Raw genomic sequence first — 23,614 nt, forward strand, 5'->3', positions numbered from 1 at the left:
TGTTCACTATGGAGAAGGACGATGTAGATGTAAAGATCAGGGAAGGGGATTGTGATACACTTGAACAAATTAGCATTGAAAGGGAGGAAGTATAAGCTGTTTTAGCAGGCTTAAAAGTGAATAAAACCCCAGGCCCAGATAAGATGTATCCCAGGCTGTTATGTGAGGCAAGGGAAGAGATAGCAGGGGCTCTGACACAAATTTTCAAATCCTCTCTGGCCACAGGAGAGGTACCAGAGGACTAGAGGACAGCGAATGTGGTACCATTATTCAAGAAGGGTAGCAGGGTTAAACAAGGTAATTGCAGGCCAGTGAGTTTAACATCAGTGGTAGGGAAACTATTGGAAAAGATTCTGAGGGACAGGATTAATCTCCACTTGGAGAGGCAGGGATTAATCAGGGATAGTCAGCATGGCTTTGTCAGGGGGAGATCGTGTCTAAAAAAACTTGATTGAATGTTGCAAGGAGGTGACTGGATGTGTAGTTGAGGATAAAGCAGTTGATGGAGTCTACATGGACTTCAGTCAGGATTTTGATAAGGTCCCGCCTGGGAAATTGGTTAAGAAGGTAAGACCCCATGTGATCCAGGGAAATTTGGCAAATGGATCCAAAATTGGCTTCCTGGCAGGAGGCAAAGGGTGATGGTCAAGGGTTGCTTTTGCGAGTGGAAGCAGGTGACCAGTCATGTACCACAGGGATCGATGCTGAGACCCTTGCTGTTTGTAGTGTACTTTAATGATTCAGACGTGAATATAGGACGTATGATCAGTAAGTTCGCAGATGACATGAAAATTGGTGGTGTCGTAAATAGTGAGGAGGAAATCTTTAGATTGCAGGACGATATAGATGGGCTGGTAAGATGGGCAGAGCAGTGGCAAATGGAATTTAATCCTGCGAAGTGTGAGGTGATGCATTTTGGGAGGAGTACCTAAAGGCCTGCTACCCGACCCGAACCCGACAAAATGTGTCGGATGCGGGTCGTGTTGGGTCGCTCTTCCAGGTCCATCTTTTGGGCTCGGGTCGTGTCAAGCTGGGTCAGGCTGGGTCGGGTGCGGGGAACAAATGGAGGGACTCAGGCTGGGTCGGGCTCGGGTCCAATCTGGTTCCGTCGGGTTCGGGTCAGGTTTTTTGTGTGACCTGAGCAGGCCTTTAGGACTAACAAGGAAAGGGAATATACAATGGATGGTAGGACCCTAGGAAGTACAGAGGGTCAGAGGGATTTGGTGTACTTTTCCATAGATCACTGAAGGCAGCAGCACAGGCAGATAAGGTGGTTAGGAAGGCATATGGGATACTTGCCTTTATTAGCCGAGGCATAGAATATAAGAGCAGGGAGGTTATGATTGAGCTATATAAAAATGCTAGTTAGGCCACAGCTGGAGTACTGTGTACAGTTCTGGTCATTGCACTATAGGAAGGATGTGATTGCACTGGAGAGGGTGCAGAGGAGATTCACCAGATGTTGCCTGGGCTGGAGCATTTCAGCCATGAAAAGAGATTGGATAGGTTAGGGTTATTTTCCTTAGAGCAGAGAAGGCTGAGGGGGGACCTGATTGAGGTATACAAAATTATGAGGGGCATTGATAGGAAGCAACTTTTTCCCTTAGCCGAGGGATCAATAACCAGGGGGCAAAAATTTAAGGTAAGGGGTAGGAGCTTTCGAGGGGATTTGAGGAAAATATTTTTCACTCAGATGGTGGTTGGAATCTGGAACATACTACTTGAAGGTGTGGTAGAGGCAGGAACCCACACAACATTTAAGTATTTAGATGAGCACTTGAAATGCTGTAGCATACAAGGCTACGGGCCAAGTGCTGGAAAATGGGATTAGCATAGATAGATGCTTGATGGCCAGCACAGACATGATGGGCCGAAGGGCCTGTTTCTGTGCTGTATAACTATGACTAGAACTGGATGCAGTACTCCATTTGGGGCTTAGCCAGAATTTTATAAAGGTTCAGCATAGCGTCTCTGTTTTTATACTCAGTGCCTCTATTTGTGAAGCCCCAGATCCCCTATGCTTTACCAACGACTCTCTCAATATGTCCTGCCACTTCAAAGATTGATGCACATGCATCCCCAGGTCCCTCTGTTCCTGCACACTCTTTAGCGTTGTGCCATTAAGTCTATATTGCCTCTCCCTATTCCTTCTGCCAAAATGTATCACCTCACACTTGTCAGTATTAAATTTCATCCGGCATCTCTCTGCCCATTCTGCTAACCTATCTATGGCCTGTTTCAGGCAGTTCTGATCATCCTCACCACACCAAAATCTGTCAAAGGCACCCCTTTTTTTGCTTCATCTTACTCTATTTTGTTTGTCCTACCTTTCCCTTTAATTGTATGCAGGTGGTGGGCAATAACTGGTGATTCACTTGAATCTCTATAAATAGACACAGACTGAAACTGTGGTGGATGAGGGCTAGAAGGTGTATGCTTGTAATGTGTGACACTGTAAAATAACTATAAATGTGTGTAAATATTGGCTCCAGTTCTGTACTTCAACTGGCATTCTGGAATAGAACAGTTTAAGCTAGTGAATGAAGTGCCAGTCAAGCAGACTGCTTTATCTTGAGTGGTGTCAAGCCTCTTGAGTATTGTTGGAGCTGCACTCATGCAGGTAAGTGAGTGAGGTCTCGTAGGTGGTGGTAAAGGTTTAGGATGTCACATGAGCCATGTGCCAAAGAATACCAAGCATCTGATCTGCTCTAGTAGCCATGGCATTTATGTGGCTGATTCAGTTAGGGTTCTGGTCAATAATGACCCTAGAGAGCGTTATGGGGGCGGGGCGGGGAGCGCTGCTGGCGATTATAATGTCAGGTGGAGGTGCTGAGCCTCTCTTGTTGAAGATAGTCATTGAATGGCACTTGTGTGGTACAAATGTTATTTGCCACTTATCAGCTCAAAATGGATCTTGTCCCGATCTTGCTGCATGTGGGCATGAACTGCTTCATCATCTGAGGCATTGTAAAAGAAGCAGAACACTGTACTATCAACAGAGAACAGCTCCACCTCTGGCCTTATTTTGGGAGGAATTAAAAGCATTGAGCTGTGTTTGTATTAATGTAACAAGTCTGACAAGTAAAATAAGTGATCTGGAAGGTCTAGTAGGGATTGATTAGATTGGACATATTAGCTTCAAAGATGCATGGGAGAATGATTCTAATCAATGGAATGCATATCTGCAAGGTTATATATTGTTCTGAAAAGACAGTACTGGGAGAAAAGAAGGCAGTGAAACATTATATATAAGCTCCAGGTTTGAGGTACAAGAGAGAGAGAAGGTATAAAAGGAAAGGAAAGACACTGAATCACTTTGGGTAGAATTAATGAATGGTAACAGAGAAACTATTACTTCGGGTATCTAAAGACCACCTGACCAGGGTGAAAACCTTGATATGATATAATGTGATAAGGATGCTGACTGATACAGGACCAATTACAGTAGTTACAAATTTCAAACTTGCCAGAAGTTAACTGGGATAATAACGCCTTGACTTGTGTGATGGGGAAGGGATTTCTAGGGTTAATAGAAGATTAAAGACTGTTTTATGACTCAGTTTATAAAACTGCCAACAAGGGGAGAAAACACTCTGGACTTGATTATGAGTAATAGGGACAATCAAATCTCCAGCACAAAGGTGGGTGAGGCTTTAACTACCAGTTATTAGAATGTAACCACATCTACAACAACTAGAGAGGTTACTAAAACTCAAACAAAATTTCCTTATTTTAAGACAGCCAACTTTGTGCTGGAGAAATCTGATCAGGGTGGGCCTGGAAGATTTAAATATGATTAGGAGAACGGAGCAGCAATGAAGTTTCTTCAAGGAGGTGATTTTGAATGCAATGGACCAATGTGTGCCCATGCAAAGTAAATATACCAAGCTTAAAGGCACTCCTGCCTAGTTGATCATAACTACCAAGAAATTTTTAAGGAAGAAAAAAGGCCATGAATGAAAATAGCACAGAATTAAGGTGGATCCAAAAGGCATGACTAGAATGTCCAAAGGGAATCAAAATGGAAAAAAAAAAAAATTTTGAATTTAATTTGGCAAGAAAAGCAAAGGATAACAGAAAAAAAAAACGTTTTCATTTATATTGAGAAAAAGCAAAATGAGGGATCGATTATAGGGCCACTGAAAGTGGGATCAGGTGAGGGCATACCAATTGATGCTACACAAACTGCGAACGTGCCAAATAAATTAATCTTTACCAAGGAGGAGAGAGGTACCTTATTTGACCTGGAAAAGGACAAAATATTTTTGCAGAAGTGATTTATAACACCATACTATCCTGACTGCCAAACAGCTGTGCAAATAAATAGCTGTTCAGGTAAACAAATCTCAGGGACTGGATAATTTACCTTTAAGAATCCTGAAGGAAATGAAAGAGAAAATTACAGGAAGTCTTGCATAAATATTCTAGAGTACTCCTATTTTTTCTAAAGTAGAAAAAGTGACCCGGAACCTGGAAACTACAGACCAGTGAGTTTGGCATCCATTGTGGGTAAAGTTATGGAAACCTTTATTAAAGATAAGATCATGAAACATCAGGGTAGAAATAAAATCGTAAAAGCCGAACGGGATAAGTTACAGGAGGATTTGAATGTACTTGGGAATCGGATAGACAGGTGACAAATTAAATTCAATGTAGAGAAATGCAATGTGCTTCATACGGAGACAGTTCCTTCCTGAAATTTCTATCACTTTAATGGAAAGAAAATAATGCGCATGGAAAATGAAAGAGATCTGTGCTTCCCGATTAGCAGTAAAATGAAGCTATCATAACGCTGCTCGCTGGCAGTATGCAAGATAAATCAGCTATCGGAAGGAACCTGCCAGTATCCCTTTAACAAATGTATTTTTGTAAGAAATGTGGCACTGACCACTCTGTCAATACAGTCTCCCAAGCGAGGAATGGAGTAGGAATATGCCTTGGTTACTTCATTAAAGCTTTCTGTAGTCTATGCGGAATCTAGTTGAACCATCAGGTTTAGGCTCTAAAACCACTGGCAAACTCCAGTTGCTTTGACTGTGTTCAATTAGGTGGTTTTCCAACATGATTTCTGCTTTTACCTGGGCCTGTTTCTCTGACCTAAGAGTTTTATAGGAAAGGAGTCCCCTACATCCAAATCATGTGTGGTTATTTTTTTACATCCGGTTTGTCCCTACAGACTCCTTTAAAAGCTGAGTAGCCTTGTTTAGTCTTCTCAGTATTCTGCATCTAAATATGAAAGTATAATGTTTAATCTCCCTAACAATTCAGTATTAGTTAACTGGATAGTAAGAGGTTCAATTTGAGAATTGTCTAGGCCTCCTTCTGCCTTATCCTCACTATCCCTTTCATCCTTCACTGTCCCTACTACCTGACATACCTGTGCTGGCTTATCTTTCTCCCAGCAATGATATTGTTTCAACATATTGATATGACTCAGCTGATTCTTTTTCTGGTGATCTGAGGTGTCAATCAAATAATTTACTTCACCATTTCTTCTGACCACTTTCAGTGGTTCACCCTGCAAAGGCAGTAATACTGACACCTCATCCCCTGGTTGAAATGTTCATGTTTCTTCATGGTTGTTTGGGAAGCTTTAAAGGTGGTCCTGAGCCACTTTGCAGGCTGTCGTGAGCTGCTCCTGGATTACAGATACATAATCTAACATGGAAGATCTGTCCCTCTTTTATAAAAACTTTTCTTTGATTACTTTTAGAGGACCTCTTATCTCATGTCCATAAACTAACTCAAAAGGACTAAAACCGGTAGGCTCATTAGGTGAATCCCTAATGGCAAAAAAAAAAATTCTAGCCCTTTATCCCAATTATGGGGATATTCATGACAGTATGCCCTGATCATCGTTTTGAGGGTTTGATGGTACTGTTCTAATGCCCCTTGTGTCTGTGGGTGGTATGCTGAAAACTTTAACTGTGTTATACCCAAATTACCCATAACTTCCTGAAAAATTTTAGACATAAATTTGGAACTTTGGTCCACCTGAATCTGAATGGGTAATCCATATCTAGTGGAAAAACTGGGTTAACTTTTCTACCACTACCTTAGCATTCAAGGGAATGCCCTCTGGGAACCAAGTACCATATCCATGATATGGAGTATATATTGGTGTCCCGCTTTTAATTTTGGTAAAGGTCCTACACAGTCGACCAACACCATGCTAAATGGTTCCCCAAAAACTCCAGTGGGAATTCAGGTCCCCGTTTTATGGCAGGTTATGGTTTTCCTACAATCTGGCACATTTTACAAAACTGCACCACATCCTTGGAAACACTTGGCCAGTAAAAATGTTGACCTAAACGTGATTGGGTCTTTCAGATCCCCATACGTCCCGCCATAGGAATTTCATGGGTTATCCTTAATATTTCCCAACGATAGTTGGACGGTATCATTATCTGGTGAACTACTGTTCAGTCTTCATCCGCAGGTCTGTGAGGAGGTCTCCACATTCTCATCAGAATCCCGTTTTTAATACAGTAGCCTTCCAGAACTCCCTTTGCCTCAGCTTCCGTTAAAGACAATTGTGCCACTTCATTTAACTCAGGATTGTCTTGCTGAGCCTTCATCAGATAAGACTTACTGAACTTTTCTTTCAAATTATCCAAATCCGCAAAGAAAGTTTCAGATATTCGGTTATCTATCTGTGGTGACGATTTTAGCTCAGACAATGGAACTTGTTTAGCCATTGCTCGGGTCACTAAACATGAAAAAATTCCTGGAATCTTTTCCTGCAACTGTTCTGTCTCTGATTTCACTTGGTGTCATGCAGACCCCCACCTGCCAAACTGAGGCATATTAATTTTGTCATATGAACATCAATTTTAAACTGTTGCTGGAATGAAGAAATGGCGTGTTAAAGAGATCACCAGACATTTGGGTTGGAAGGAGATCTGCATACTAAGAGACGTTGCTTGTGGAGACAGAGGACTATTCCCTGATCCAATTAACCCAAATGGATTTTGATCACCAGACACTGAAAGTGTAAGGAAGTGCATTCCAGGGACTGTTAAGAGAATACAATCCACAAACACAGAAGTGGTTAAGCCAGTTAGTCACATGCCTAACCTGCTGGGCAACCTGGGTTTTTTTTTTTTGAATTGTGCCACACAGAAAGGAACAGAAGACAATTTTGCAATTGAAGCTGGACCAAGCAAGCCTCTCTCCTGTCTGTCTCTCTCCTGTCTGTCTCTCCCCTGTCTGTCTCCCAAGTGACTGGACCCATGGAAGACACTTACTCCTCGAGAGAAAAGACTCCGACATCGAAACAAGTTGAAGCATGAACTGGGCCCCAACGAATAGCAGGACTTACTGGCAACCAAAGACTCCACATTGAACTCAAAGGACTGTAAATAACTAACAGATATTGCCTCAAACTTTTCCCCTTTATTCTTTCTGCATTTTCTGTCTCTGCGTGTGTTTATCGCGTATACATGCTAACGTGGTCGTGTCGCATATTTGTAGTCATCAACCGGATTAGAGTTTAAGAATAATAAACTTCCACCTCTCTTGTTTAAATCTAAGAAAACCTGTCTGATTTCTTTGCCTTACAATTGAAGCAGTGAACAAGGATTCATTAAAGAGGGAGCTAAAAACACAGTATTTCTAAAATTAAACCCTGTTACAATTAAACCAGGCAAAGGCTGAGAGGGAACCCCTAGACTGCTTCTCACCTGGTCATATTAGTCTTTCTGTAACTACTGGAGAAGTTACAAACTTCACTCTAGCCAAATCACTCCCCAGGAGAAGTCAACTCCATCTATAGGTAAGCTATGAACAACCCCTATGGTGTGGCAGGAATGCACCTTGTATCAACTCCAGTATGTTTGGATGCAAAGTAAGTTTAAACTATTCTGACTGAATATAGGCCATTCTGCAGCCTCTCGAAGTGAGAGTACCATTTAATGATGTGTTTTTGGCCTGAGGTTAATTGGAGCCGGGTTAAGTCTACCCAAACTCATTTTACAGAGCTCTTCTTTTCAGGAAGGAAAAGAAACCTTTGTTCCATTAGCTTGAACAGGATTCAAACCAAGATTCAAGAGGTGAAAGGCCAGTGCGCTAATTCACTTCAACAGCGAGCCTTCTTCTGGATTTGAAGATAGACCAAATAACTGCACAAGTACAATAGCACATTAATAGATTTTTTCGTTACTTCTAATTTTATGGGGAATGTCTTAGTTGTATCCTGCTCAGGGTGATGTATGCTGCTGCTGGCCGCCCTGCCATATGCTTCAACGTACAACGCAATCTGTTTCCAATATTCAACTGATTACATGGAAAGCCAAGTTTGCAGAATGGTGCACTTATGCTCACCAAGCTTGGAAGACCTTTGACTTTGAACAAAATGGGCGATTGATTTAGCCACACATTATCCATCGCTCTCTGAATTCATTTTCATTGAATTCAAAATTACCCTAGAGAGTGAAATGAACCTCCCAAATCTAAAACATACTTCTTTTGGGCCTCCTTATCTCGAGAGACAATGGATACGCGCCTGGAGGTGGTCAGTGGTTTGTGAAGCAGCGCCTGGAGTGGCTATAAAGGCCAATTCTGGAGTGACAGGCTCTTCCACAGGTGCTGCAGAGAAATTTGTTTGTTGGGGCTGTTGCACAGTTGGCTCTCCCCTTGCGCCTCTGTCTTTTTTCCTGCCAACTACTAAGTCTCTTCGACTCGCCACAATTTAGCCCTATCTTTATGGCTGCCCGCCAGCTCTGGCGAATGCTGGCAACTGACTCCCACGACTTGTGATCAATGTCACACCATTTCATGTCGCGTTTGCAGACGTCTTTATAACGGAGACATGGACGGCCGGTGGGTCTGATACCAGTGGCGAGCTCGCTGTACAATGTGTCTTTGGGGATCCTGCCATCTTCCATGCGGCTCACATGGCCAAGCCATCTCAAGCGCCGCTGACTCAGTAGTGTGTATAAGCTGGGGGTGTTGGCCGCTTCAAGGACTTCTGTGTTGGAGATATAGTCCTGCCACCTGATGCCAAGTATTCTCCGAAGGCAGCGAAGATGGAATGAATTGAGACGTCGCTCTTGGCTGGCATACGTTGTCCAGGCCTCGCTGCCGTAGAGCAAGGTACTGAGGACACAGGCCTGATACACTCGGACTTTTGTGTTCCGTGTCAGTGCGCCATTTTCCCACACTCTCTTGGCCAGTCTGGACATAGCAGTGGAAGCCTTACCCATGCGCTTGTTGATTTCTGCATCTAGAGACAGGTTACTGGTGATAGTTGAGCCTAGGTAGGTGAACTCTTGAACCACTTCCAGAGCGTGGTCGCCAATATTGATGGATGGAGCATTTCTGACATCCTGCCCCATGATGTTCGTTTTCTTGAGGCTGATGGTTAGGCCAAATTCATTGCAGGCAGACGCAAACCTGTCGATGAGACTCTGCAGGCATTCTTCAGTGTGAGATGTTAAAGCAGCATCGTCAGCAAAGAGGAGTTCTCTGATGAGGACTTTCCGTACTTTGGACTTCGCTCTTAGACGGGCAAGGTTGAACAACCTGCCCCCTGATCTTGTGTGGAGGAAAATTCCTTCTTCAGAGGATTTGAACGCATGTGAAAGCAGCAGGGAGAAGAAAATCCCAAAAAGTGTGGGTGCGAGAACACAGCCCTGTTTCACACCACTCAGGATAGGAAAGGGCTCTGATGAGGAGCCACCATGTTGAATTGTGCCTTTCATATTGTCATGGAATGAGGTGATGATACTTAGTAGCTTTGGTGGACATCCGATCTTTTCTAGTAGTCTGAAGAGACCACGTCTGCTGACGAGGTCAAAGGCTTTGGTGAGATCAATGAAAGCAATGTAGAGGGGCATCTGTTGTTCACGGCATTTCTCCTGTATCTGACGAAGGGAGAACAGCATGTCAATAGTCGATCTCTCTGCACGAAAGCCACACTGTGCCTCAGGGTAGACGCGCTCGGCCAGCTTCTGGAGCCTGTTCAGAGCGACTCGAGCAAAGACTTTCCCCACTATGCTGAGCAGGGAGATTCCACGGTAGTTGTTGCAGTCACCGCGGTCACCTTTGTTTTTATAGAGGGTGATGATGTTGGCATCGCGCATGTCCTGGGGTACTGCTCCCTCGTCCCAGCACAGGCATAGCAGTTCATGTAGTGCTGAGAGTATAGCAGGCTTGGCACTCTTGATTATTTCAGGGGTAATGCTGTCCTTCCCAGGGGCTTTTCCGCTGGCTAGGGAATCAATGGCATCACTGAGTTCCGATTTGGTTGGCTGTATGTCCAGCTCATCCATGACTGGTAGAGGCTGGGCTGCATTGAGGGCAGTCTCAGTGACAGCATTCTCCCTGGAGTACAGTTCTAGGTAGTGCTCAACCCAGCAGTCCATCTGTTTGCGTTGGTCAGTGATTATGTCCCCCGATTTAGATTTGAGGGGGGTGATCTTCTTGATGGTTGGCCCAAGAGCTCTCTTCATGCCATCATACATTCCTCTGATGTTTCCGGTGTCTGAGGCCAGCTGAATATGACTGCATAGGTGTTGCCAGTAGTCGTTTGCGCAACGCCTAGCCGTTCTTTGTGCAGTACTTCTGGCTGCTTTAAGTGCTGCGGATGTTAAATCGCTGGGGGCTTTCTTGTAGTTCAAAAGTGCAATGCGCTTAGCGGCTATGACAGGTTCCAGCTCTTCATTATGAGATTGAAACCAGTCTGCATTTCTCTTCACACTTTTGCCGTAGGTGGTCAAAGCTGACTCATAGATGGCGTCTCTGATGTGGGCCCACTTGGTCTCAGCATCCCCTGTGGGAGTGTTTTGAAGGGCTGTTACAAGTGAATTTAGAAGTTTTTGTAACAGCTGTGGGTGAGAAATTCTGCTCGTGTTGATGCGCGGGTGGCCCTTCTGCTTGGAATGATGCAACTTCTTTGGTCTGAGTCTAACCTTGCTGCACACCAGGGAGTGGTCGGTGTCGCAGTCCGCACTGTGGAAGCTGCGTGTGATTTGAACACTGTTTAAGGCGGCTCGCCTTGTGACAATGAGGTCTAGCTGGTGCCAACGACGTGATCTTGGGTGCCTCCATGAAACCTGGTGACAGGGTTTAGTGTGAAAGAACGAGTTGGTGATGCAGAGGTTATGATAGGTACACAACTCAAGCAGTCTCTGCCCGTTCTCATTCATCCTTCCAACGCCATAGCGCCCAAGGCAGGAGGGCCATGAGTCATGGTCGGCCCCAACCCTTGCATTAAAGTCCCCCAGCAGGAATAGGTGTTCGGTGTTGGGGATGCTGCTAATGATGTTATGGAGTTGTTCATAGAACTGGTCTTTAGCTTCAGGTGCGGAACAGAGTGTTGGAGCATAGATGCTGAGTAGGTGTACTGGACCAGAGGTGGTGAGCAGTCGGATGGACAGTATGCGTTCCGAGCCATTTGAGGGAGGCTCTATCATGCTGAGCAAGGAGTTTCTGATGGCGAAGCCCACTCCATGCTGTCTTGGTTCTTCAGGATCCCTGCCCTGCCAGAAGAAGGTGTAGTCTTGCTCTGCTAGAGAGCCACTCGCGGGGAGGCGAGTCTCCTGAAGTGCTGCAATGTCCACATTGAGTCTACTGAGCTCGTTGTTAATGATGGCGGTCTTCCGAGAATCGTTGATTTGTGTAAGGTCTTCCGACAGGCCAGGACACATAGTTCTGACGTTCCAGCTTGCAAAGCGAAGGGCTGGTACCTTCTTTCCTTTTTTCATGTTGTTTGGTGCGGTGTATCAGTCCACCTTTCGGGCAATGACCCTGAGCTCCAAGCACCCATTGAAGCAGGCAGACTGTGGCGGGACAGAACCTTATTGACCGGGGGCTGCCCGGTTTGAGGCGGGCGGTAGCTGTCCAGTGAGGTGCAATGACCTCTCCCACCGACAAAGGCAACCCGTGGCGCCCAGTTTCTACGCCAATTTATCTGGACTTATAACCCGTAACTGCTGCCTTCCGTGTTGTTTCAGTCGCTGTGAGGCAACTATGGAGTGACCTCTCCATACTGCTAAACATACTAAAACATACTGCTTAGTGCAATATATGTTCACTTCTTTAAAAAAAAAAATTAAATCAATATCAGATTTAGAACAGAGTAAAGATTATGAAGAAATGTATGAATTTAAAGGATGCTTCATGCAAACATCCAGTTGTGCTTACTGCAGTGCTAAATACTGCAGACTGTGGTTACAGAGCAGGTCAGAGGCTGGGAATTCTGCAGCGAGTAACCCAAAGCCTGTCCACCATCTACAAGGTACAAGTCAAGAGTGTGATGGAATACTCTCCACTTGCCTGGATGAGTGCGGCTCCAACAACACTCAGGAAGCTTGACACATCCAGGACAAAGCTGTCCGCTTGATTGGCACCCCATCCACCACTGATGCACAGTGGCAGCAGTGTACCATATACAAAATGCACTGCAGCAACTCACCATGCCTCCTTTGAGAGCACCTCCCAAAACCGTGACCTCTTCCACCTACCAGGACAAGGGCAGCAAACGCATGGGAACACCACAACCTGCAAGTTCCTCTCCAAGCCACACACCATCCTGATTTGGAAATATGTCGTCGTTCCTTCACTGTCATTGGATTAATATCCTGGAGCTCCTTTCTTAACAGCACTATAGATGTACCTACACCTGAAGGAATGCAACGGTTCAAGAAGGCAGCTCCCCACCACCTTCTCAATGACCGTTAGGGACGGGCAACAAATGCTGGCCTTGCCAACAATGCTCACATCCCATGAAACAAATATTAAAAAAAAGACAAAGTAGATGGTCTTACAGTTAACAGCTTCAAAGGTTTGCTCAGCTGCACAATAAGCACTACTAACTCACTGTAGCCACAAGATTTCGCCTTATCCACTCTCTTCCCAACTCCATCCAGGACTCTTAGGAAGCTCTGTCATTTTAACAGTTTTCAGTTTCCTGGCCCTAACCAGCTCCTTTTCAACATGGACATCCAATCCTCCTACACTTCCATCTCCCACCAGAAGGCGGCTCTCTGCTTCTTCCTTGATTGGAGGGCCATCTTCCTTCATTGGAGGCTCAACCAATCCCCATCCACTACAACCCTCCTCCACCTGGCTGCACTTACACTCAAATTGAACAACTTTTCCTTTAATTCGACTCACTTACTCTAAATAAAAGGTATCGCTATGGAAACCTGTGGATTCTGGCAATGCCTGTCTTTTTCATGGAATATGTGGAACATTCCTTGTTGCAGTTCTACTTAGGAACCCGCTCTCACTCTTCTACTGGTACCTTAAATGACTGTATTGCCATTTCCTGCTCTCGTGCAAACTGGAAAATTTTCATCAACTTTGCTTCAATTATCACCCTTCCATCTCCTTCACATGGTCCATCTCCAACTCTTGCCCTCCTTTCCTCGACTGCTTGGTCTCCATTTCTGGGGATAAGCTATTGACTAATATCCAGTAAAATTACTGAAGCCCACAGCTATCTTTGCTACACTTCCTCCCATCCTGCTTCCTGTAAGGATCCATTCCATTGTTCCAGTTTCTCCATCTCTGTTGCATCTTTTCTGATCTATATCAGTGTTTCTAATATGCCTTGCTTTTTCCTCGAGCAAGGATTCTCCTCAGCGTGGATGACAGGGCCCCCAAATGTCTCCCTTCCATTTCCTGCACTTCTGCTTTTACCCTTTCCCCTCCCTCCCAGAACAATAGGGTTCTCCTTTGTCCTCATTTTGCACCCCACTAGCCTCTGCACTCAATAGATCATCTTCCACCAATTCTGCCACCTCCAGCATGATGCCACTATGAAGCACATCTTCCGCTTCACTCTCCTTCCAGAATTCGGAAGGGGCCATTCTGCTACACCTTGGTCCACTCCTCAATCACCCTTAACACCACCTTCCCATGTTAGCAGAGGAGATTCAATACTCTCATGCAAGTGCGGGAGGCAACACCTCCCTTTTTGCCTCCTCTCTTCCCACTGCCCAGGACCCCAAACACTCCTCCCAAGCGAAACAATGTTTTACTTGTACTTCTTTAAATTTAGTATCTTGAATTTGCTGCTCACAATGCAGTCTCCCATCTGTAAACATTCACTCCCTCCACCACTGACACACTGTGGCAACAGTGTGTACCATCTACAAGATGCAGTGCAGCAATGCACAAAGGCTCCTTAGACAGCACCTTCCAAACCCCGACCTCTACCAACTAGAAGGACAAGGCATCAAATGCATGTGAACACCACCACCTGCAAATTCCCCTCCAAGTCACACACCTGACTTGGAACTATATTGCCGTTCCTTCACTGTCGATGGGTCAAAATCCTGGAACTCTCTCCCTAACAGCACTGTGGATGTACCTACCTCATATGGACTGCAGTAGTTCAAGAAGGCAGCTCACCACCACCTTCTCAAAGGCAATTCGGGATGAGCAATAAATGCTGGCATAGCCAGCGACACCCACATCCCATGAATGAAAAAAAAAAACTGGGGAGACTGGCTAAACACTTCGCTAAATGTCTCCATTCAGTCTGCAAGCTGAGCTTCCTGTTATTTGTCATTTTAATTCTGAGCCCCACTCCCACACTGACTGCTCTACCCCAGCCTCCTACACGGTTTGTCCTCTGCACCACACTCCGGCATAGCACCTTCAGCTATGCCTATTCGGTGAGGCTGACTGGCCTCCTCCTGCCATCATCTGAAAAGAGCACCTACCTCTGTGCTCCCACAGTATCCACCAACACCTCAAGAGATGCATCCATGAATTGTGGGGCTTCCCTTCCCCTTCTGCCATCCATCGTTCTCTTTTTGCTTCTGCAAATTTGCAGTGCACATCTCACAGTTTTGCCACTGTGCGTGCTGCCAGTACCACTTTAAATACTCAGCCCCCATTTGGGCTTCTGACTGCTCCTCCCACCCTCTGTACCTAATTGAATCCAATCCCGAAGGCACCCTCTAAATTGGCTAGCTCCTACAAAATTGACCCAGAAGGCCCTTACCTGCAGGGTCAGGTTGCTGATGCTCCATCAAAAACTAAGTCCATAAGATTCCACCCATTAACTCTCTCTCTCCACAGATGCTGCCTGACCTCTTGAGTATTTCTAACATTTTCTGTTTTTATTTAAATGGAAGGAAAGATAGAGAAAAAGGGAGTGCTTTTAAAAGCTGTGGCGAACAAGACATTGCCTGAAGGATTACAGCAAAAGTGACAATCTGCAACAGTGCACAAGGTCAAAGGTTGAGGGCAATATTGAGCATGGTAATTATTTTCTCCACTAACAAAAAAAGGATTCAGCATACTGCTGGTATCCCTGAGTATAAGACCTTGATGTAACAAATGCTTCAGTCTTCTGTCTATCTCAGAATACTAACTGTTATTTTTGTTTTAATTTTAAAGTTATATTGACTGACAATACCAGAATCATTCAGGACAAGTAAGTGGGCACCTCTATGTACGGTGTAAAAGGAAAGTGAAAAGATGTGATTTGTTACCGTCAGTAAATGAAAAGGAACCTGGATTTTTTCAAGTTGGTGATCTTGGCAGCCACCTTCCGAACTTTTGCATAATTGACGAAACCTCTTGTGAAAAGCCAAAACCCTGTAATGTAGTAGGGGAGGGAAAAAGTTATAATTTGCACTTCAATATCACAAGAAATACAAGTTACGTTAACACTGTTAAGCACCATTTCTCTGGTAGTCACCAATTACAAAAATACTGTTAGGTGGTTGAATCTGTCCATCCCTTTTAATGTCTGAAGAAATGAACCATAAATTCTTATGTCCTACAGGGTAAACCTGTTGATCAGACCCTAAAACAAACTTTAGATATGCAGTATGGGCTGTTAAATATAATTTGGGATCCAGAAGGAGTTTGAGGCCATAAATAAAATTCCTACAGGGTAATATTCCTATGCTATTTTATGCACTAAAGAGCCTCCAAGGTGGCCAAGATGAGATTGTCAAACTGAAGTGCTGGTTTCGCTCACATTTAGTGCAAGGTACCATCTTGCTAAAGGAGTCAGAGTTATACAGCACAGAAACAGGCCCATCGGCCATCAAGCACCTAACTATTCTAATCCCATTTTCCAGCACTTCGACTGTAGCTTTGTATGCTATGTCATTTCAAGTGTTCATCTAAATACTTCTTAAATGTTGTGAGGGTTCCTGCCTCTACCACCTCTTCAGGCAGTGCGTTCCAGATTCCAAACACCCTCGGGGTGAAAATTTTTTCCTCGAATCCCCTCTAAACCTCCGACCCCTTACCTTAAATTGATGCCCCCTGGTTATTGACCCCTCCGCTAAGGGAAAAAGTCTCTTCCTATCGAACCTATCAATGCCCCTCATAATTTTGAATACCTCAATCATGTCCCCTCCTCAGCCTTCTCTGTTCTAAGGAAAACAGCCCTAGCCTATTCAGTCTCTCTTCATAGCTGAAATGTTCCAGCCTAGGAAACATCCTGGTGAATCTCCCCTGCACCCTCTCCAGTGCAATCACATCCTTCCGACAGTGTGGTGCTCAGAACTGTACACCGTACTCCAGCTGTGACCTAAATAGCATTTTATATAGCTCCATCATAACCTCCCTGCTCTTATATTCTATGCCTCTGCTAATAAAGGCAAGTATCACATATGCCTTCCTAACCACCTTATCTGCCTGTGCTGCTGCCTTCAGTGATCTATGGACAAGTACACCAAGGTCCCTCTGTACTTCCTAGGGTCCTACCATCCATTGTATATTCCCTTGCCTTGTTAGTCCTCTCAAAATGAATCACCTCACACTTCTCAGAATTAAATTCCATTTGCCACTGCTCTACCCATCTATATCGTCCTGTAATCTAAGGCTTTCCTCCTCACTATTTACAACACCACCAATTTTCATAACATCTGCGAACTTACTGATCATACCTCCTATATTCACATCTAAATCATTAATGTACACTACAAACAGCAAGGGTCCCAGCAGTGATCCCTGTGGTACACGACCGGTCACAGGCTTCCAATCGCAAAAACAACACTCGACCATTACCTCTGCCTCCTGTTAGTAAGCCAATTTTGGATCCAATTTGCCAAATTGCCCTCGATCCCATTGGCTTTTACCTTCGTAACCAATCTCCCAGGCAGGACCTTATCAAAAGCCTTACTGAAGTCCATGGAGACTACATCAACTGCTTTACCCTCATCCACACATCCAGTCACCACCTCGAAAAATTCAATCAAGTTAGACACGATCTCCCCCTGACAAAGCTATGCTGACTATCCCTGATTAATCCCTGCCTCTCCAAGTGGTGATTAATCCTGTCCTTTCAGACTTTTTTTCCAATAGTTTCCCTCCCACTGATGTTGGACTCACTAGCCTGTAATTACCTGGTTTATCCCTGCTACCCTTCTTGAACAATGGTACCACATTTGCTGTCCTCCAATCCTCTGGTACCTCTCCTGTGGCCAGAGAGGATCTGAAAATTTGTGTCAGAGCCCCTGCTTGGAGTTAAAGCTTGTGCAAGGAACAGCTGCCCAGAGGACCATTTAGTAGTTGATTGCCACTTAAATTGCCTACCGAGCACTCATTAACAAGGTTGCACAGTATTTTGATGGCTAGTACTTGACCTAATACCCTCCCCCAACAATGATTAGCTGATTGGAGTAAACTAGTTGCAGAGAACTTTGAGCATGACCTAAAGGTATATTATGTTTTACTGTTCAATTGCTGCTTGAGGTTTGAAGAGGACTTATATGAAGACTTTCTAGGACACTTTGTCAAGACTTCAACATTTATTTGAGAAATTCTCTGAGGACTTCACCTAAAAAAAGTAGGTGTTGTGCTACTCTACTTTATTAGATGCCTTATAGGAGTCACCAAGAGAAAATGAGTGCTTGGTCATGGCCATCTTGCTAAGGGTCCCATTTGGTCTACAGGTGGAATTGAAGGAAGACATGTGGTAGGAGAGAGAGACAGGAGGGCAATTGGAATCCTTCCCCCACAAGGGTACAGGACTTCCTTCATCCTCTGGACTTCCTCCACCAGGACCTCCAGTCTGAGACCTGTGCACCATCTCCTTTGGTCCCTGAGCCTTCCTAAAACCTCCCACTGTATGTCAGCCAGAGAACTCCACATCTTCTGTGGAAGTAAATGAGTGGAGCCCACATATACTGCTCCACGAAAATTGTGATGTTACAGGCTCACTTTTTTTTTACCTTCAGTGGTAAATCTGCAGGTGTCTGTATTAGCATTCCAGAGAAGTTCAAATTATGGTAATTAGCAATTAGGACCAAAATTGTGTGCTTAAACCAGACTTTCAAACAGGAGTGTCTTATTGGCACAGTATCTGTTTAATGTCTGTTTTCACCTTTGCATCAAACTAACCCCTGGTGTTTAAAATGGCACTAATTTAACCCTTACTATAAGGAAATAAAATTGATCTTTATATGATAAACACAGCAAATATGCCAAAGCACAAGGAAATATGATATATTTTACTCCAGAACTATTGCCACTGAGGGACCCTGGATTGCCACCAAAAGGAGGGAACACCCCTCCCCCACTCCACCCTGACCCCGCCAGGAGGCTGCCAAGCTTTACCTGGTGGTGTCTCCCCATGGCAGTGGGCCCCTCCACCTTCAACAAAATTGAGGTGGAGGCAGGAAGAGGCCATTATGTGGCCTCAATTGACCTGGGGCGGGTAAGCCGTGCTCGGCCTTCCCCGCCCCAGACAAAATGGCAGAACAAAATCCTGCCCTTTGTATCCTCCTCACAACTTGCTTTCCAACCTATCTCTGTATTGTCAACAAACGTGGCTAGAATACATTCTGTCCCTTCATCCAAGCCATTAATATAGATTGTAAGTAGTTGAGACCTCAGCACTGATCCCTGTGGCACCCCACTAGTTATAGTTTGTCAACCTGAAAATTACCCATTTATCCCGACTCTCTGTTTCCTGTTAATTAGGCAATCCTCTATCTATGGTAATATCTTACCCCAAAACCATAAATGGTGTTCAGTCAGTTCCTGGAGCCTCCAGGGTGGGTAAATGACCTGGGTGATTTTAACAGTGCATTCACCTGCTTTCTGCTATGCGAGTAGGGTTAAAATCACCCCTGTTGTTTCAGTGATGACTTTCACTGTTTTCCTCTAACTCATGCAGTAATTGCCAAATGGGGTTTAAAAAACAAGAGTCTGTAATGTTAGTTGAAAAGCAGGATGAGAGCCTCACTATAAACCATCCCTGGACTAGTTTTTAAAAAAAATCAAATCCAGTATTTTTTAGTATGTAATGAGCAGCACATCCATTAAACACATGAGTCAGCCAACAGACAGCAGTTGACGACTTGCCAAAAGACACCACAGGATGTGTCATCTAGGAAACTCCAAATCAAAACCAGCGAAAAAGGGAGGAAACCACAAATGACTATTTGAGAACACAACCACAAGTTAGTAAGTAGTCACCCACAATAACACCGACGATCACCTTCGCTAAATGAAAACAATTTGTGCTGGACGAAACTACAGTTTTAGTATCACAGTGCAATTTTTTCCAGAAAAAAAATTGTTCCCAGTCTTGCTTAGATTGCTGCCAACATTCTTGCTTTCTTAACAAGTACATTAACTTAATATGAAAAGTATTTAGAATCACCAGCAATAGTGAATAATATAGTGACACAGTGAACCATGATCATGAGCTGGCTTGAGGTGACAGATGCAGTACATTAGTAAGAATGATGTGTTAAGATGCAGAGTGGCAGTAATCTATTGTGAAATATTTTGCTTCACCTGACTGAACAACAAAACCCAATTTTCTGAAGAATATCTTCATTTATCAGCAGAGTACTGATGAACTAGATTGCTGGGTCAAAACAGTGGGCTGAGTGTGACTGCAAATGTTTTGATGCTGAAAGGTCACAATAGATGCCATAGAGGATGTAGTGACAAATTAACATTTGACCAACCATTAAATAGAAAGACATACACAAAACATTCAAAGCTAAAAATTATAACTACTGTGACATTAGTCAATTTTTAGCACATTGATTTGCAAAACTGGCAATAGACTCAAAACCACTTGACCTTCAGTCTCAGCTTCATTTGTTCCATTTGGTTGGGCTTGCCAAAATGCATGTGAGCTCAGTTAGTGTTTGTTTAATGATGCTAGTAGCCAATACAAATACTGTATGTGCAGCAAAGCAGCTAGTGGAAAACTGACACAAGTCCAATAATGCATATACTGGAACCAGTTGCAGAAGCAAGCTCCATTGCAAAATCCTTTGATGCACTGCTCTACGACTGATCATTTTTTTTAAAAAAAGAGATAAACATTCAAATTAATTTTAACTTTGGATTCAGTATATCTGTAGTTTATCTCCTTTGAAACTTGGGTGAATTACCAATATAATAAAAGCAAAATACTGCAGGTACTGGAAATCTGAAATAAAAACAAGAAATGCTGGAAACACTCAGCAGGTCTGACAGCATCTGTGGAGAGCGAAGCAGAGTTAACGTCTCAGGTCAGTGACCCTTCGTCAGAATTGGAAAATGTTAGAAATGTAATAGGTTTATAGCAAATACGGCAGGGGTTGAGCAAGAGATAACAAAGGGCAAGGTGTTGATAGGACAGAGAGTCACAGAGAATAACTGACCAGAAGGTCATGGAGCAAAGACAAACGGTATGTTCATGGTATGTTGAAAGACAAAGCGTTAGTGCAGAGAGGGTGTGAATTGACAGAAAAATGAACAGCCCTGGCTCAAAGCACAAACATGAAGAAAAACAGTGGGTAGGCACATGGTAAAAAAATGAATGATGAAACAAGCTAAAATAACATAAACAAATATAAATAATAAAAAATAACTAAAAAATAAAAAGGGGGGGGCCGTCATGCTCTGAAATTAATCAGTAAATGAGATGCTGTTCCTCGAGCTTGCGTTGATGTTCACTGGAAAACTGCAGCAATCCCAGGACAGAGATGTGGGCATGAGAGCAGGGGGGATGTGTTGAAATGGCAAGCAATCGGAAGCTTGGAGTCATACTGTCGGACTGAACGGAGGTGTTCCACAAAGCGGTCACCCAATCTGCATTTGGTCTCCCCAATGTAGAGGAGACCACATTGTGAGCAGCGAATACAGTATACTAAATTGAAAGAAGTACAAGCAAGTCGCTGCTTCTCCTGAATGGCGTGTTTGGGGCCTTGGATAGTGGGGAGAGAGGAGGTAAAAGGGCAGGTGTTACACCTCCTGCGATTGCATGGGAAGGTGCCATGGGAAGGGGACGAGGTGTTGGGAGTAATGGAGGAGTGGACCAGGGTGTCGCGGAGGGAACGATCTCTTCAGAATGCTGACTGGAGGGGAGGAGAAGATACATTTGGTAGTGGCATCACGCTGGACGTGGCGGAAATGGTGGAGGATGATCCTTTGGAGGTGGAAGTTGGTGGGGTAGAAAATGAGGACAAGGGGAACCCTGTCACGGTTCTGGAGGGAGGGGAAGGGGTGAGGGTAGAGGTGCGGGAAATGGGCCGGACACGGTCGAGGGCCCTGTCAACCACAGTTGGGGGGAATCCTCGATTGAGGAAAAAGGAAGCCAGATCAGAAGAGCTGTCATGGAAGGTTCCATCAGAGCAGATGCGTTGAAGATGGAGAAACTGGGAGAATGGAATGGAGTCCTTACAGGAGGCAGGGTGTGAAGAAGTGTAGTTGAGGTAGCTGTGGGAGTCAGTGGGTTTATAATGTATATTAGTAGACAGCCTATTCCCAGAGATGGAGACACAGAAGTCGAGGAAGGGAAGCGAAGTGTCGGGGATATTTTTATTTTATATTTAGACATACAGCACTGAAACAGGACCTTCGGCCCACCGAGTCTGTGCTGACCAAGAACCACCCATTTATACTAACCCTACAGTAATCCCATATTCCCTACCACCTACCTACATGAGGAGCAATTTACAATGGCCAATTTACCTATCACCTGCAAGTCTTTAGCGGTGGGAGGAAACCGGAGCACCCGACGAAAACCCACGCAGTCACAGGGAGAACTTGCAAACTCCGCACAGGCAGCACCCAGAATTGAACTCGGGTCCCTGGAGCTGTGAGGCTGCGGTGCTAACCACTGTGCCACTGTGCCGCCCCGTAAATGGACCATGTAAAGGTGAGAGAAGGATGGAAATTGGAAGCAAAGTTGATAAAGTTTTCCAGTTCGGGGCGGGAGCAGGAAATGGCACCAAAGCATTCATCAATGTACTGGAAAAAGAGTTGGGGGAGGGGGCCTGAGTAGGACTGGAACAAGGGATGTTCGACATATCCCACAAAAAGACAGGCATAACTAGGACCCATGCCAGTACCCATAGCAACACCTTTTACTTGAAGAAAGTGTGTGGAGTTGAAGGAGAAGTTGTTCAATGTGAGAAGAAGTTCAGCCAGGTGGAGGAGGGTGGTGGTGGATGGGGACTGGTAGGGCCTCTGTTCAAGCAAGAAGCGGAGAGCCCTCAAACCGTTCTGGTGGGGGATGGAGGTGTAGAGAGATTGGACGTCCATAGCGAAGAGGAGGCGGTTGGGGTCAGGAAACTGGAAATTATCAAAATGACATAGGTCGTCGGAAGAGTCGCGGATGTAGGTGGGACGACTGGACCAGGGGAGAAAAGATAAAGTCAAGATAGGAAGAAATAAGTTCAGTGGGGCAGCAACAGGCTGAAACAATGGGTCTGCTGGGACAGTCCTGTTTGTGGGTTTTAGGAAGGAGGTAGAAGCAGACTGTCCGGGGTTGCGGGACTATGAGGTTGAAAGCTGTATAGGGAAGATCTCCGGAGCAGATGAGGTCAGTGACAGTCCTGTGGACAGTAGCTTGATGTTCGGTGGTGGGGTCATGGTCCAGAGGGAAGTAGGAAGAAGTGTCTGAGAGTTGGCGCTGAGCCTCTGCAAGGTAGATGTCAGTGCGTCAGACAACAACAGCACCAGCTCTTGTCTGCAGGTTTGATGACAATGTCAGGGTTTGACATGAGAGAATGGAGTGCAGCAAGTTCAGAGGGGGACAGGTTAGAGTGAGTGAGGGGGGCAGAGAAATTGAGATGGCCGATGTCATGCTGACAGTTTTCAATGAAAAGATCAAGAGCGAGTAAGACGCCGGAGGGAGGAGTCCAGGTGGAGGGAGAATGCTGGAGGCGGGTGAATGGATCTGCTGGTCAGGGGAGGACTCCTGGTCAAAGTAGTGAGCCCAGAGGTGAAAGTGATGGAAGAAGAGCTCAATATCATGTCGAGCGCGAAGTTCATTGAGGTGGGCGCATAAGGGGATAAAACTGAGTCTTTTGCTGAGTGCAGAACATTCAGCGTCAGAGAGGGGAAGGTCAGAGGGTATAGTGAATACACGGCAAGGGGTCAGATCAGAAGGGGTGGGGTCAGACGGAAGTGAGGGGAAGAAGGTAAATTGTGTCTAACTAACTTGATTGATCAAGGTTTTTGATGAGGTAACAGAAAGTGTTGATGAGGGTAATGTGGTTGGTGCGGTCTATATGGATTTCCAAAAGACATGTGATAAAGTGCCACATAATAAACTTGCCAGCAAAGCCCATGGAATAAAAGGGACAGTGGCAGCATGGATACGAGTGATAGGAAACAGAGTAGCAGTGAACGGTTGTTTTTCGGTCTGGAGGAAGATGCACAGTGGGGTTACCCAAGGGTTGGT

At 44.8% G+C, this 23,614-nt stretch overlaps 1 protein-coding gene across 1 annotated transcript in view; it reads right to left on the reverse strand.

Annotated features, from left to right (window-relative positions):
• The window catches only part of LOC137371970 (NEDD4 family-interacting protein 1-like), a 176,197-nt gene that overhangs the window by 68,730 nt on the left and 83,853 nt on the right, over positions 1 to 23,614 (reverse strand). The window contains exon 5 of the mRNA XM_068035200.1: positions 15,450 to 15,555. Coding sequence (XP_067891301.1) covers positions 15,452 to 15,555 — 104 coding nt within the window. The 3' untranslated portion in view covers positions 15,450 to 15,451. The remainder of the gene's footprint in view (positions 1 to 15,449; positions 15,556 to 23,614) is intronic.

This window comes from Heterodontus francisci, chromosome 1, assembly GCF_036365525.1.
Source record: "Heterodontus francisci isolate sHetFra1 chromosome 1, sHetFra1.hap1, whole genome shotgun sequence".
In the NCBI taxonomy this organism is placed as follows: domain Eukaryota; kingdom Metazoa; phylum Chordata; class Chondrichthyes; order Heterodontiformes; family Heterodontidae; genus Heterodontus; species Heterodontus francisci.